At 44.7% G+C, this 16864-nt stretch overlaps 1 protein-coding gene across 12 annotated transcripts in view; it reads left to right on the forward strand.

Annotated features, from left to right (window-relative positions):
* The window catches only part of HFM1 (helicase for meiosis 1), a 229963-nt gene that overhangs the window by 71897 nt on the left and 141202 nt on the right, over nucleotides 1-16864 (forward strand). For all 12 annotated transcript variants that reach the window (XR_013218736.1, XM_077278676.1, XM_077278672.1 and 9 more), the window contains 2 exons: nucleotides 12278-12348; nucleotides 16411-16543. Coding sequence is in view for 11 of the 12 variants with exons in the window: in XM_077278676.1 (XP_077134791.1) it covers nucleotides 12278-12348; nucleotides 16411-16543 (204 nt within the window). In the remaining variant the exon portion in view is untranslated. The remainder of the gene's footprint in view (nucleotides 1-12277; nucleotides 12349-16410; nucleotides 16544-16864) is intronic.

A 16864-nucleotide genomic window follows, 5' to 3' on the forward strand; every position in this document is an offset into this window, starting at 1 on the left:
TATGATCCTGGTTCCTGTATTTCAAGCTAAGTCTGCTTCCTTGCTTTTTGCTTTTGTTTTGTTTGGTATTTTTGTCCAGCTTGTTCCAATCTGTATCCTGACCTTTGCTGGAAGCTCTAGGGGGCTGGTGTTCTCCCCCCGGACCGTTAGACGGTTCGGGGGTTCTTGAATCTCCAGCGTGGATTTTTATAGGGTTTTTGTTGACCAGATAAGTTATCTTGCTATATTCTGCTATTAGTAAGCGGGCCTCTCTTTGCTGAACCTGGTTCATTTCTGTGTTTGTCATTTCCTCTTACCTCACCGTTATTATTTGTGGGGGGCTTGTATCTTGCTTTGGGGTTCCTTTCTCTGGAGGCAAGAGAGGTCTTTGTTTTCTTCTCCTAGGGGTAGTTAGATTCTCCGGCTGGCGCGAGTCATCTAGCGATCACCGTAGGCATGATCCCCGGCTACTTCTAGTGTTGGCGTTAGGAGTAGCTATTTGGTCAACCCAGTTACCACAGCCCTATGAGCTGGATTTTTGTATCTCGCAGACTTACACGTTCCTCTGAGACCCTGTCCACTGGGGTCATAACAGTATGCCAGGCCAGTATTAAATGTTTAATGCATTGCAGAAGTGGGATTATAAGAAAGAAAATTTTGAGTTTTTTTTTCCCTCTCTCATTTTTTTTTTTTTTTTTTTCTTTTCCCCTTTACCTCAGAGTGGCTTAAGCTTGCTGCAGACATGAATGTCCAGACCTTGATTACAAGTGTGGACCAGCTTGCCGCTCGTGTGCAGGGTATACAAGATTATGTTACCAGAAATCCTAGGTCTGAACCCAAGATTCCGATTCCTGAACTGTTTTCAGGAGACCGATTTAAGTTTAGGAATTTCAGGAATAATTGTAAATTGTTTTTGTCCCTGAAACCTTGTTCGTCTGGAGACTCTGCTCAACAAGTAAAAATTGTTATTTCATTCTTACGGGGTGACCCTCAAGATTGGGCTTTTTCGTTGGCGCCAGGAGATCCGGCATTGGCTGATATTGATGCGTTTTTTCTGGCGCTCGGTTTACTTTATGAGGAACCCAATCTTGAGATTCAGGCAGAGAAAGCCTTGCTGGCTATGTCTCAGGGCCAGGACGAGGCTGAGGTGTATTGCCAAAAATTTCGGAAATGGTCCGTGCTGACACATTGGAACGAGTGTGCACTGGCCGCTAATTTTAGAAATGGCCTTTCTGAGGCCATTAAGAATGTTATGGTGGGTTTTCCCATTCCCACAGGTCTGAATGATACCATGTCCCTGGCTATTCAAATTGACCGGCGGTTGCGGGAGCGCAAAACCGCAAATTCCCTCATGTTGTTGTCTGAACAGACACCTGATGTGATGCAATGTGATAGAAAAACCGCAAATTCCCTCATGGTGTTGTCTGAACGGACACCTGATTTGATGCAATGTGATAGAATCCTGACTAGAAATGAGAGGAAAATTCATAGACGCCGGAATGGCTTGTGCTACTACTGTGGTGATTCTACACATGTTATCTCAGCATGCTCTAAACGTATATCTAAGGTTGTTAGTCCTGTCACCGTTGGTAATTTGCATCCTAAGTTTATTCTGTCTGCAACTTTGATTTGCTCACTGTCATCTTATCCTGTCATGGCGTTTGTAGATTCAGGTGCTGCCCTGAGTCTTATGGATCTCTCATTTGCTAAGCGCTGTGGTTTTATTCTTGAACCATTAGAAAATCCTATCCCTCTTAGGGGTATTGATGCTACGCCATTGGCAGAAAATAAGCCGCAGTATTGGACACAGGTTACCATGTGCATGACTCCTGAACACCGCGAGGTGATACGTTTTCTCGTTCTACATAAACTGCATGATTTGGTTGTTTTGGGGCTGCCATGGTTGCAGACCCATAATCCAGTCCTTGACTGGAAGGCTATGTCAGTGTCTAGTTGGGGCTGTCGTGGTATTCATGAGGATTCCCTGCCTGTGTCTATTGCTTCTTCTACGCCTTCGGAAGTTCCGGAGTATTTGTCTGATTATCAGGATGTCTTTAGCGAGTCCAGGTCCAGTGCATTGCCTCCTCATAGGGAATGTGACTGTGCAATAGACTTTATTCCAGGCAGTAAGTTTCCTAAGGGAAGACTGTTTAATCTGTCGATACCTGAACATACCGCTATGCGTTCATATATCAAGGAGTCTCTGGAGAAAGGACACATCCGTCCGTCTTCTTCCCCTCTTGGTGCGGGATTCTTTTTTGTGGCTAAAAAGGACGGATCTTTGAGGCCTTGTATTGACTATCGGCTTTTAAATAAGATCACTGTCAAATTTCAGTATCCTTTGCCGCTGTTGTCTGACTTGTTTGCCCGGATTAAAGGTGCCAAGTGGTTTACCAAGATAGACCTTCGTGGTGCGTACAACCTTGTGCGCATTAAGCAAGGGGATGAATGGAAAACCGCATTCAATACGCCCGAAGGTCATTTTGAGTACTTGGTGATGCCTTTTGGGCTCTCTAATGCCCCTTCAGTTTTTCAGTCCTTTATGCATGACATTTTCCGGAACTATCTGGATAAATTTTTGATCGTTTATCTGGATGATATTCTGTTTTTTTCTGATAATTGGGACTCGCATGTGGAGCAGGTCAGGATGGTCTTTAAAATTTTGCGTGAAAATTCTTTGTTTGTCAAGGGCTCAAAGTGTCTTTTTGGTGTACAGAAGGTTCCCTTTTTGGGGTTCATTTTTTCCCCTTCTGCTGTGGAGATGGACCCAGGCAAGGTCCGAGCTATTCTTGATTGGACTCAGCCCTCGTCAGTTAAGAGTCTTCAGAAGTTCTTGGGTTTCGCTAACTTCTACCGTCGTTTTATCACTAACTTTTCTAGCATTGTGAAACCTTTGACGGATATGACCAAGAAGGGCTCCGATGTGGTTAATTGGGCTCCTGCTGCCGTGGAGGCTTTCCAGGAGTTGAAACGTCGGTTTACTTCGGCGCCTGTTTTGTGCCAGCCTGATGTCTCGCTTCCCTTTCAAGTTGAGGTGGATGCTTCAGAGATTGGAGCAGGGGCCGTTTTGTCGCAGAGAGGCCCTGGTTGCTCTGTTATGAGACCTTGCGCCTTTTTCTCTAGGAAGTTTTCGCCTGCGGAGCGAAATTATGATGTGGGCAATCGGGAGTTGTTGGCCATGAAATGGGCATTTGAGGAGTGGCGTCATTGGCTCGAGGGTGCTAAGCATCGTGTGGTGGTCTTGACTGATCACAAAAATCTGATGTATCTCGAGTCTGCTAAACGCCTGAATCCTAGACAGGCCCGCTGGTCATTGTTTTTCTCCCGTTTTGACTTTGTTGTCTCGTATTTACCAGGTTCAAAGAATGTGAAGGCCGATGCTCTTTCCAGAAGCTTTGTGCCTGATGCTCCTGGAGTCGCTGAACCTGTTGGTATTCTTAAGGATGGTATTATCTTGTCAGCTATTTCTCCGGATCTGCGACGTGTGTTGCAGAGATTTCAGGCTGATAGGCCTGATTCTTGTCCACCTGACAGACTGTTTGTGCCTGATAAGTGGACCAGCAGAGTCATTTCCGAGGTTCATTCCTCGGTGTTGGCAGGTCACCCAGGAATTTTTGGCACCAGAGATCTGGTGGCCAGATCCTTTTGGTGGCCTTCCTTGTCTAGGGATGTGCGGTCATTTGTACAGTCCTGTGGGACTTGTGCTCGAGCTAAGCCTTGCTGTTCTCGTGCCAGCGGGTTGCTCTTGCCCTTGCCTGTCCCTAAGAGACCTTGGACACATATCTCCATGGATTTCATTTCTGATCTCCCGGTGTCTCAAGGCATGTCTGTTATCTGGGTGATATGTGATCGCTTCTCCAAGATGGTCCATTTGGTTCCTTTGCCTAAGCTGCCTTCCTCTTCCGATCTGGTTCCTGTGTTTTTCCAGAACGTGGTTCGTTTGCACGGCATCCCTGAGAATATTGTGTCAGACAGAGGATCCCAGTTCGTTTCCAGATTCTGGCGATCCTTTTGTAGTAGGATGGGCATTGACTTGTCGTTTTCGTCTGCTTTCCATCCTCAGACTAATGGACAGATGGAGCGAACTAATCAGACTTTGGAGGCTTATTTGAGGTGTTTTGTCTCTGCTGATCAGGACGATTGGGTGACCTTCTTGCCGTTAGCTGAGTTTGCCCTTAATAATCGGGCTAGTTCCGCCACCTTGGTTTCGCCGTTTTTCTGCAACTCTGGTTTCCACCCTCGTTTTTCTTCGGGTCATGTGGAGCCTTCTGACTGCCCTGGGGTGGATTCTGTGGTGGATAGGTTGCAGCGGATCTGGAATCTTGTGGTGGACAACTTGAAGTTGTCACAGGAGAGGGCTCAGCGCTTTGCCAACCGCCGCCGCGGTGTGGGTCCCCGACTACGTGTTGGGGATTTGGTGTGGCTTTCTTCCCGCTTTGTTCCTATGAAGGTTTCCTCTCCCAAATTTAAACCTCGTTTTATTGGTCCTTACAAGATATTGGAAATTCTTAATCCTGTATCCTTTCGCCTGGATCTTCCTGTGTCGTTTGCTATCCACAACGTGTTTCATAGGTCCTTGTTGCGGCGGTACGTTGTGCCTGTGGTTCCTTCTGCTGAGCCTCCTGCTCCGGTGTTGGTTGAGGGCGAGTTGGAGTACGTGGTGGAGAAGATCTTGGATTCTCGTCTCTCCAGGCGGAGGCTTCAGTACCTGGTCAAGTGGAAGGGCTATGGTCAGGAAGATAATTCCTGGGTGGTCGCCTCTGATGTTCATGCGGCCGATTTAGTTCGTGCCTTTCACGCCGCTCATCCTGATCGCCCTGGTGGTCGTGGTGAGGGTTCGGTGACCCCTCACTAAGGGGGGGGGTACTGTTGTGATTTTGCTTTTTGCTCCCTCTAGTGGTCATTAGTGATTTGACTCTGGAGCTTCTGTTTTTTTCTTTTGTCCTCACCTGGGCCGTTAGTTCAGGGGCGTTGCTATATAAGCTCCCTGGACCTTCAGTTCAATGCCTGGCATCGTTGAAATCAGAGCTAATCTGTTGTGCTCTTGTCCTATGATCCTGGTTCCTGTATTTCAAGCTAAGTCTGCTTCCTTGCTTTTTGCTTTTGTTTTGTTTGGTATTTTTGTCCAGCTTGTTCCAATCTGTATCCTGACCTTTGCTGGAAGCTCTAGGGGGCTGGTGTTCTCCCCCCGGACCGTTAGACGGTTCGGGGGTTCTTGAATCTCCAGCGTGGATTTTTATAGGGTTTTTGTTGACCAGATAAGTTATCTTGCTATATTCTGCTATTAGTAAGCGGGCCTCTCTTTGCTGAACCTGGTTCATTTCTGTGTTTGTCATTTCCTCTTACCTCACCGTTATTATTTGTGGGGGGCTTGTATCTTGCTTTGGGGTTCCTTTCTCTGGAGGCAAGAGAGGTCTTTGTTTTCTTCTCCTAGGGGTAGTTAGATTCTCCGGCTGGCGCGAGTCATCTAGCGATCACCGTAGGCATGATCCCCGGCTACTTCTAGTGTTGGCGTTAGGAGTAGCTATTTGGTCAACCCAGTTACCACAGCCCTATGAGCTGGATTTTTGTATCTCGCAGACTTACACGTTCCTCTGAGACCCTGTCCACTGGGGTCATAACAGGACTCAATTATTAGGGGAACAGATAGGGAAATCTGTCACAAAGACAGGGATCGTCGGACGGTGTGCTGCCTACCTGGCGCTCGAGTCCGACACATCGCTGATCGGGTGGACAGATTACTGGGAGGGGCTGGTGAGGACCCAGCGGTCATGGTGCACATTGGCACAAATGACAAAGTTAGAGGTAGGTGGAAGGTCCTTAAAGATGATTTCAGGGAATTAGGCTGCAAGCTGAAAGCAAGGACCTCCAACGTGGTATTTTCCGAAATACTGCCTGTACCACGTGCCACGCCAGAGAGGCAACGGGAGATTAGGGAGGTTAATAAGTGGCTCAAGAATTGGTGTAGGAAGGAGGGGTTTGGGTTCCTGCAGAACTGGGCCGACTTCTCAGTTGGCTACAGGCTCTACGCTAGGGACGGGCTGCACCTCAATGGGGAAGGTGCAGCTGTGCTGGGGGAGAAAATGGTTAGAAGGTTGGAGGAGTGTTTAAACTAGGGATTGGGGGGGAGGGTATTCATTTTATAGGAGGGGAAGATAGTGCAGATAGAGACCTGGGCACAAATAAGGAAGTTGGGGGTGGCGGTGGCATGGGGGGGTGGGGTTAGAACAGTTAGTAATTTAAGAAAGAATAGAGGTACAGAGAGTAACATCAAGTGCATTTATACTAATGCCAGAAGCCTCGCCAACAAAATGGATGAATTAGAACTAATGTTGTTGGAGCATAATTATGACATGGTGGGGATATCTGAAACATGGCTGGATGAGAGCCATGACTGGGCTGTTAACTTGCAGGGCTATAGCCTGTTCAGAAATGACCGTACAGATAAGCGAGGGGGAGGGGTGTGTCTATATGTAAAATCTTCCTTAAAACCCATCCTGCGTGATAATATAGGTGAATTTAATGAAAATGTAGAGTCCCTGTGGGTGGAGATAAGGGGAGGGGGAAAAAATAATAAATTACTGATAGGGGTTTGTTATAAATCTCCAAAACTAATGGAAGCAATGGAGAATATCCTCGTAAAGCAAATAGATGAAGCTGCGACTCAAGGAGAAGTCATTATTATGGGGGACTTCAACTACCCTGAAATAGATTGGGGAACAGAAACCTGCAGTTCCAGCAAAGGTAATCGGTTTTTGACAACTATGAGAGACAATTACCTTTCACAACTGGTTCAGGACCCAACAAGGAGGGGGCCACTGCTAGACCTAATATTAACCAACAGGCCAGACCGCATATCAAATATAAGGGTTGGGGGTCACTTGGGGAATAGTGATCACAAAATAATAAGTTTTCATGTCTCCTTTAATAAGATGTGTAGTAGAGGGGTGACAAGGACACTAAACTTCAGGAGGGCAAATTTCCAACGGATGAGAGAGGATCTTGGTGCAATTAACTGGGACGATATCCTGAGACACAAAAATACACAAAGAAAATGGGAGACGTTTATTAGCATCCTGGATAGGACCTGTGCACAGTATATACCGTATGGGAATAAACATACTAGAAATAGGAGGAAACCAATATGGCTAAATAGAGCTGTAAGGGGCGCAATAAGTGACAAAAAGAAAGCATTTAGAGAATTAAAGGAAGTAGGTAGTGAAGAGGCATTAAATAAATACAAAAAATTAAATAAATTCTGTAAAAAGCAAATCAAGGCAGCAAAGATTGAGACAGAGAGACTCATTGCCAGAGAGAGTAAAAATAATCCCAAAATATTCTTTAACTATATAAATAGTAAGAAACTAAAAAATGACAGTGTTGGCCCCCTTAAAAATAGTCTGGGTGAAATGGTGGAGGAGGATGAGGAAAAAGCCAATATGCTAAATGACTTTTTTTCATCAGTATTTACAAAAGAAAATCCCATGGCAGACAAAATGACTAGTGATAAAAATTCCCCATTAAATGTCACCTGCTTAACCCAGCAGGAAGTACAGCGGCGTCTAAAAATCACTAAAATTGACAAATCTCCGGGCCCGGATGGGATACACCCCCGAGTACTGCAGGAACTAAGTACAGTCATTGATAGACCATTATTTTTAATCTTTAAAGACTCCATAATAACAGGGTCTGTACCACAGGACTGGCGTATAGCAAATGTGGTGCCAATATTCAAAAAAGGGGCAAAAACTGAACTTGGTAATTATAGGCCAGTAAGCTTAACCTCTACTGTGGGTAAAATCCTGGAGGGCATTCTAAGGGATACTATACTGGAGTATCTGAAGAGGAATAACCTTATGACCCAGTATAAGCACGGGTTTACTAGGGACCGTTCATGTCAGACTAATTTGATCAGCTTCTATGAAGTAAGTTCCGGACTGGACAAAGGGAACCCAGTGGACGTAGTGTATATGGACTTTTCCAAAGCTTTTGATACGGTGCCACACAAAAGGTTGTTACATAAAATGAGAGTAATGGGGATAGGGGAAAATATGTGTAAGTGGGTTGAGAGCTGGCTCAGGGATAGAAAACAAAGGGTGGTTATTAATGGAGCACACTCGGACTGGGTCGCGGTTAGCAGTGGGGTACCACAGGGGTCAGTATTGGGCCCTCTTCTTTTTAACATATTTATTAATGACCTTGTAGGGGGCATTCAGAGTAGAATTTCAATATTTGCAGTTGACACTAAACTCTGCAGGGTAATCAATACAGGGGAGGACAATTTTATATTACAGGATGATTTATGTAAACTAGAAGCTTGGGCTGATAAATGGCAAATGAGCTTTAATGGGGATAAATGTAAGGTCATGCACTTGGGTAGAAGTAATAAGATGTATAACTATATGCTTAATTCTAAAACTCTGGGCAAAACCGTCAATGAAAAAGACCTGGGTGTATGGGTGGATGACAAACTCATATTCAGTGGCCAGTGTCAGGCAGCTGCTACAAAGGCAAATAAAATAATGGGATGTATTAAAAGAGGCATAGATGCTCATGAGGAGAACATAATTTTACCTCTATACAAGTCACTAGTTCGACCACACTTAGAATATTGTGCACAGTTCTGGTCTCCGGTGTATAAGAAAAACATAGCTGAACTGGAGCGGGTGCAGAGAAGAGCGACCAAGGTTATTAGAGGACTGGGGGGTCTGCAGTACCAAGATAGGTTATTACACTTGGGGCTATTTAGTTTGGAAAAACGAAGACTAAGGGGTGATCTTATTTTAATGTATAAATATATGAGGGGACAGTACAAAGACCTTTCTGATGATCTTTTTAACCCCTTCACCCCCGGAGCTTTTTCCGTTTTCGTTTTTCGCTCCCCTCCTTCCCAGAGCCATAACTTTTTTATTTTTCCGTCAATTTGGCCATGTGAGGGCTTATTTTTTGCGGGACGAGTTGTACTTTTGAATGACATCATTGGTTTTAGCATGTCGTGTACTAGAAAACGGGAAAAAAATTCCAAGTGCAGTGAAATTGCAAAAAAAGTGCAATCCCACACTTGTTTTTTGCTTGCCTATTTTGCTAGGTTCACTAAATGCTAAAACTGACCTGCCATTATGATTCTCCAGGTCACTACGAGTTCATAGACACCTAACATGACTAGGTTATTTTTCACCTAAGTGGTGAAAAAAAATTCCAAACTTTGCAAAAAACAAAACAAAACAAAATTGTGCCATTTTCCGATACTCGTAGCGTCTCCATTTTTCGTGATCTGGGGTCAGGTGAGGGCTTATTTTTTGCGTGCCGAGCTGGCGATTTTAATAATAGCATTTTGGTGTAGATACGTTCTTTTGATCGCCCGTTATTGCATTTTAATGCAATGTCGTGGCGACCAAAAAAACGTAAATCTGGCGTTTCGAATTTTTTTCTCATTACGCCATTTAGCGATCAGGTTAATGCTTTTTTTTTATTGATAGATCGGGCGATTCTGAACGCGGCGATACCAAATATGTGTAGGTTGGTTTTTTTTTATTGATTTATTTTGATTGGGGCGAAAGGGGGGTGATTTAAACTTTTATATTTTTTTTATTTTTTTCACATTTTTAAAAACTTTTTTTTTTTACTTTTGCCATGCTTCTATAGCCTCCATGGGAGGCTAGAAGCAGGCACAGCACAATTGCCTCTGCTACATAGCAGCGATCTGCTGTTCGCTGCTATGTAGTAGAAAATCAGGTGTGCTGTGAGCGCCGACCACAGGGTGGTGCTCACAGCTTCCGGGGATCAGTAACTATAGAGGTCTCAAGGACCTCTATGTTTACAATGGAGAAGCATCGCTGACCTCCGATCATCATCGCCGACCTGAGCGTAAGTGTGAACGGCGGTAAGTGTGTGACTTGTGATTCAGTGAAGAGGTATTTGGAAAGCCTAGAAGCAGGCACAGCCCGATCGGCTCTGCTACATAACAGCGATCATCAGATCGCTGTTATGTAGGAGAATTGCAGGTGTGCTGTGAGCGCCGACCACAGGGTGGCGCTCACAGCCACCGGCGATCAGTAACCATAGAGGTCTCAAGGACCTCTATGGTTACAATGGAGGAGCATCGCCGACCCCCGATCATGTGACGGGGGTCAGCGATGCGCTCATATCCGGCCGCACGGCCGGATGCGGTAGTTAAATGCCGCTGTCTGCGTTTGACAGCGGCATTTAACTAGTTAATAGCGGCGGGTGATCGCGATTTCACCCGCCGCTATTGCGCGCACATGTCAGCTGTAAAAAACAGCTGACATGTCGCGACTTTGATGTGCGCTCACCGCCGGAGCGCACATCAAAGCGGGGGTCCCGACATGTGACGTACTATTCCGTCACATGTCGGGAAGGGGTTAATCATAGACCTGAGACAGGGACAAGGGGGCATCCTCTACGTCTGGAGGAAAGAAGGTTTAAGCATAATAACAGACGCGGATTCTTTACTGTAAGAGCAGTGAGACTATGGTACTCTCTGCCGTATGATGTTGTAATGAGTGATTCATTAATTAAATTTAAGAGGGGACTGGATACCTTTCTGGAAAAGTATAATGTTACAGGGTATATACACTAGATTCCTTGATAAGGCGTTGATCCAGGGAACTATTCTGATTGCCGTATGTGGAGTCGGGAAGGAATTTTTTTCCCCATGGTGGAGTTACTCTTTGCCACATGGCTCTTTTTTGCCTTCCTCTGGATCAACATGTTAGGGCATGTTAGGTTAGGCTATGGGTTGAACTAGATGGACTTAAAGTCTTCCTTCAACCTTAATAACTATGTAACTATGTGACGGGGGTCGGCGATGCGCTCATATCCGGCCGCCCGGCCGGATGCGGTAGTTAAATGCCGCTGTCTGCGTTTCACAGCGGCATTTAACTAGTTAATAGCGGCGGGTGAATCGCGATTTCACCCGCTGCTATTGCAGGCACATGTCAGCTGTTCAAAACAGCTGACATGTCCCGGCTTTGATGCGGGCTCACCGCGGAGCCCTGCATCAAAGCAGGGGAGCTGACCTCGGACGTACTATCCCGTCCGAGGTCAGTAAGGGGTTAATGCTTTTTTTTATTGATAGATCGGGCGATTCTGAACGCGGCGATACCAAATATGTGTAGGTTTGATTTTTTTATTGATTTATTTTGATTGGGGCCAAAGGGGGGTGATTTAAACTTTTATATTTTTTTATTTTTTTCACATTTTTTTTTAACTTTTGCCATGCTTCTATAGCCTCCATGGGAGGCTAGAAGCTGGCACAACCCGATCGGCTCTGCTACATAGGAGCAATCTGATGTTCGCTGCTATGTAGCAGAAATGCAGGTGTGCTGTGAGCGCTGACCACAGGGTGGCGCTCACAGCTACTGTGGATCAGTAACCATAGAGGTCTCAAGGACCTCTATGGTTACAATGTAGAAGCATCGCCGACCTCCAATCATGTGACGGGGGTCGGCGATGCGCTCATTTCCGGCCGCCCGGCCAGAAGCGCCGGTTAAATGCCGCTGTCTGTGTTTGACAGCAGCATTTAACTAGTTAATAGGCGTGGGCGATTCTGCCCGCGCCTATTACGGGCACATGTCAGCTGTTCAAAACAGCTGACATGTCCCGGCTTTGATGCGGGCTCACCGACGGAGCCCGCATCAAAGCGGGGCTTCTGACCTCGGACGTACTATCCCGTCCGAGGTCAGAAAGGGGTTAATTTATTTGGTCTGGATGTACAATAAAGAAGGAATCAATATTTTTTTTCAAATATTGAGTGCCAAGTAATTTTTTTGCCTAATTGTATGGGTTGGACACCCGACTTGAGCACCACCAGCAGTATTATTCCAGAGTGCCGTGTAATTTACTTCCACATGCCTAGTAATGCCCTTGTCCCCTGTAAAGAATCAAAAATAATAAACAACCATATACTCTCCTATCTGCCGTAGTCCACGTAATCCAGAGTATCCCACGGCGATCTCACTTGAAGAACAGTCACATTGGGAGATGTGACTGCTTTGACTGTCCTCCGGCGATACACTGACCGGAGTTAATCGCTCCCGCAGTGTATAGTGCTGAGCTGAAGTCACACGAGTTCATCAGCTGCTAAGCTCCAGTGATCTCACCATTCAGTGTGATTCTTACCTACGAGGCTTTATACTTAGTTTATAGTTCAGTTGAGGTAAGTGTTACATTATTACAGTTTGCCATCTTAATTCTTAATTGGACAATGATCTTAGATATTTAGAAAAACGTTGGATGTGTTTTATTTATTTTTTTTACTTTTTCCTTAACATTAAAGCTAAACAATTTAGAAACGTATTTTCTGAGTTTCCATATTTCAATTATATACAGTCAAAAGCTTTGGACGATGTAAGTATTGCTGCCTTTTTTACAATACAGTGGCGAGGCGATTCATGTATGCGATTCAGAGGCAATTCATGTATGCTTTTTCACGAAAAAGTTTTAAAAAGTCACATTTTTTTCAGTGCAACCACGAGTTTTCAAAGCTTTTTTTTCTAGAATTCTGGATTAAAAGCTTTAAAGGGAACCTGTCACCCCCCCCCAGGAGTTTGAAACTAAAAGAGCCACCTTGTGCAGCAGTAATGCTGCATTCTGACAAGGTGGCTCTTTTAGTTCTGGGTGCTGTAACTGCAGAAATAATCCGTTTTGTAATTTGTCAGAAAATACCTTTCTTCAGTCAAGGAGGCAGGCCTTTCCCCCCCTGCTGCAGACGCCACACAGCCGTCACTCAAATCTTCTTGGCGCCGGGCCAGCACCTGCGCTCTTTTCTCCTGCCTTGGGAAGGTGCAGTGAGCGCTGCCCGTCTGTCCTCATATGCAGTCTAGCAGGGGCGTAGCTAGAGCTTTTGCCGCCCGGGGCTGTTCCCGAGTTTGGCGCCCCCCGGCTCAATACACACAACGGCCGGTGAGTGCCCACTCGGCCCCAGGCTATGTGCTCAGGATGCGCTACCATGAGAAGGAGCTGCTGTCCCTCTCCCGGCAGAGAGCGGAGCAGGCGGCGGAGCTGCACATGAGGGGCGGGCACTCGCCGGCGACTGACAATGACGTCAGACGCCAGCGACAGCTGGGACTGACGGGCCCGCACGTCAATAGCGTTAAACAGCTGCAGCCTGCAGCGTCGGCCGCGGCCCGGTGACCCACCCCCGCATTGTGCCGCCCGGGGCGGCCCGCACCCCCCTTCCTACGCCACTGCGGTCTAGCTGACTGCGCCTGTGCGGCCGCCCTGCCTGTGAATCCCAGCCCCGCAGTGTCTTCTGATTTATTCACATTGCGGGGCTGGGATTCACAGGCAGGGCGGCCGCACAGGGGCAGTCAGCTAGACTGCATATGAGGACAGACGGGCAGTGCTCACTGCGCCTGCCCAAGGCAGGAGAAAAGAGCGCAGGCGCCGGCTCATTTCAAAACAGTGATGAGGAGCCGGCGCCAAGAGGATTTGAGTGACAGCTGTGTGGCGTCTGCAGCAGGGGGGGAAAGGCCTGCCTCCTTGACTGAAGAAAGGTATTTTCTGACAAATTACAAAACGGATTATTTCTGCAGTTACAGCACCCAGAACTAAAAGAGCCACCTTGTCAGAATGCAGGATTACTGCTGCACATGGCGGCTCTTTTAGTTTAAAACGCCTGGGGGGGTGACAGGTTCCCTTTAAGGAATCGCCTCCTTGGTGCTTGCATTCACAATCCTTTATATTTTACATGATACAGTTATATGAAAAAGTTTGGGCACCCCTATTAATCTTAAGCTTAATGTTTTATAAAAATTGTTTTTTTTGCAACAGCTATTTCAGTTTCATATATCTAATAACTGTTGGACACAGTAATGTTTCTGCCTTGAAATGAGATTTATTGCACTAACAGAAAATGTGCAATCTGCATTCAATCAAGATTTGACAGGTGCATAAGTATGGGCACCCTTATCATTTTCTTGTTTTAAATACTCCTACCTACTTTTTACTGACTTACTAAAGCACTTTTTTGGTTTTGTATCCTCATTGAGCTTTGAACTTCATAGCCAGGTGTATGCAATCATGAGAAAAACTACTTAAAGTGGCCACTTGCAAGTTGTTCTCCTGTTTGAATTTCCTCTGAAGAGTGGCATCATGGGCTCCTCAAAACAACTGTCAAATGATCTGAAAACAAAGATTATTCAACATAGTTGTTCAGGGGAAGGATACAAAAAGCTGTCTCAGAGATTTAACCTGTCAATTTCCACTGTGAGGAACATAGTAAGGAAATGGAAGAACACAGGTACAGTTCTTGTTAAGGCCAGAAGTGGCAGGCCAAGAAAAACATCAGAAAGGCAGGGAAGAATGGTGAGATCAGTCAAGGACAATCCTCAGACCACCTCCAGAGAGCCGAAGCATCAACTTGCTGCAGATGGTGTCACTGTGCATCGGTCAACTATACAACGCACTTTGCACAAGGAGAAGCTGTATGGGAGAGTGATGCGAAAGAAGCCGTTTCTGCAAGCACGCCACAAACAGAGTCGGCTGAGGTATGCAAAAGCACATTTGGAGAAGCCAATTTCTTTTTGGAAGAAGGTCCTGTGGCTGATGAAACCAAGATTGAGTTGTTTGGTCATACAAAAAGGCGTTATGCATGGCGGCAAAAAAACAGCATTCCAAGAAAAACACTTGCTACCCACAGTAAAATTTAGTGGAGGTTCCATCATGCTTTGGGGCTGTGTGGCCAGTGCCGGCACCGGGAATCTTGTTAAAGTTGAGGGACGCATGGATTCCTCTCAGTATCAGCAGATTCTTGACAATAATGTTCATGAATCAGTGATAAAGTTGAAGTTATGCAGGGGATGGATCTTTCAGCAAGACAATGATCCAAAACACCGCTCCAAATCTACTCAGGCATTCATGCAGAGGAACAATTACACTGTTCTGGAATGGCCATCCCAGTCCCCAGACCTGAATATCATTGAACATCTGTGGGATCATGTGAAGAGGGCTGTCCATGCTCGGCGACCATCAAACTTAACTGAACTGGAATTGTTTTGTAAAGAGGAATGGTCAAAAATACCTTCATCCAGGATCCGGGAACTCATTAAAAGCTACAGGATGCGACTAGAGGCTGTTATTTTTGCAAAAGGAGGATCTAATAAATATTAATGTCACTTTTCTGGTGAGGTGCCCATACTTATGCACCTGTCAAATTTTGTTTGAATGCAGATTGCACATTTTCTGTTAGTACAATAAACCTCATTTCAAGGCAGAAACATTACTGTGTCCAACAGTTATTAGATATGAAACTGAAATAGCTGTTGCAAAAAAACTATTTTATAAAACATTAAGCTTAAGATTAATAGGGGTGCCCAAACTTTTTCATATAACTGTATGTATGTGGAACAATGTATGAAAATACATACTTTACAACTTCTATTTATTATTAAATATGTAGTGAGGTATTGGAGAAACATTTGTGGCACAAGGAAGGCTGCTGTCCTGCCCCAGTAAAAGCTTTAATAAATTGGGGTCTTTGAGAAAGGATTAAAGGGTCAATGTGGGATAGATTTGCAAAGTAATTACATCAAACTCATCTGGGCTAGGTAATCTAGTTAATTATGCATACAGATTCTATTGTAACTATAGATTTAATGAGACAGATCCTCTTTGAGCTGTGCCATTGTGTTTGAAAAGTACTAGTACCTTCATATTGCCCCCCTTCTCTACCAATAAAGGCACCACCTGCCCATCTTTATTCTGTGTAAACAATGGCACAAATCAAATACCACAGAAGTCAATATTATAATTACCCATTGAACGCCATGTTGCCACAGTATCCAAAACACCTTGCCCAGCTCCCTGCGATCTCCTGTACCAGTGTAAGTGCAAAGATCTGATCAGCCATGGAGCTGGTGATGACGTATAATCACATGACGCACCGCTATCTTCATCATGTGGGCTCCAAGATCTTTGCTTCTATTGTTTGCACAGCACAAAGATGAGCAGCTAGAGACTTTTATTGGCATGGCGGGGTTGTGATATGGAGGTACGTATGTTTTTCCCAGCATGACGTCACAGTTTAACAATATAGTTTTAGATAATGACAATCATTCTGCTCAACACCAGACACGCTAGAAATTGTTTTTAATAATGCCAAATATCGTCAAATTTGTAAATATAAATTAATTACTACATTTGATGGAAAAAATAGTACATTCATTAAAAAGCTTTTTTTATGTTTTTGGAATCACTGTGAACATAAAGATTGATCAGTTGATCAATAAAACAGTTGTCATATTTATAGAATATACTGTGGACCCACTGGGAATCAAATGTGTATAGTGGTGCCACCCTTATCTATCGTGCCAGAAAAGAATATTCCATTAAAAATTATAGACGATTGTTTCTTTCTCAAAAGAGTTTTGTTGTCAAATATTATTGTTGCCTTTTCTTATTTGTATTTAGGTTTTATATTCAGATAAAAACTTTGTCATGTGTGCTCCAACTGGATCTGGAAAGACAGTCATATTTGAGATCGCAATTGTGCGATTACTAATGGAAACTCCTGCTCCTTGGACAAATGTTAAAATTGTATACAGTAAGTAGAGTTTAAGCTCTTAGACTATTATCTTTGATTTCCATTGTATTATGCCGTTGATGGAAAAATAAGTGTTTTGAAGAAACTTTATTCTTCTGGGAGAAAGTGGAGAGTCTTCAGAATATTAAACGCTTCTCACAGAGATAGCTACTTATACAGAGGCATGAAGAGAAGTTGCTGCCCTTGATTCTAACTTTGATAGGTGCATGACTTTCGCTTGATATATTACTGTTCCTTTTTCTTATTGTTTGAGCTCTTGGTTTAGTGCACAATCACGAGCATCTCATATTCCTGCTTTGGATGTTACTGCTTTATACTCAA

This window comes from Ranitomeya variabilis, chromosome 8 (assembly GCF_051348905.1).
Source record: "Ranitomeya variabilis isolate aRanVar5 chromosome 8, aRanVar5.hap1, whole genome shotgun sequence".
NCBI lineage: Eukaryota > Metazoa > Chordata > Amphibia > Anura > Dendrobatidae > Ranitomeya > Ranitomeya variabilis.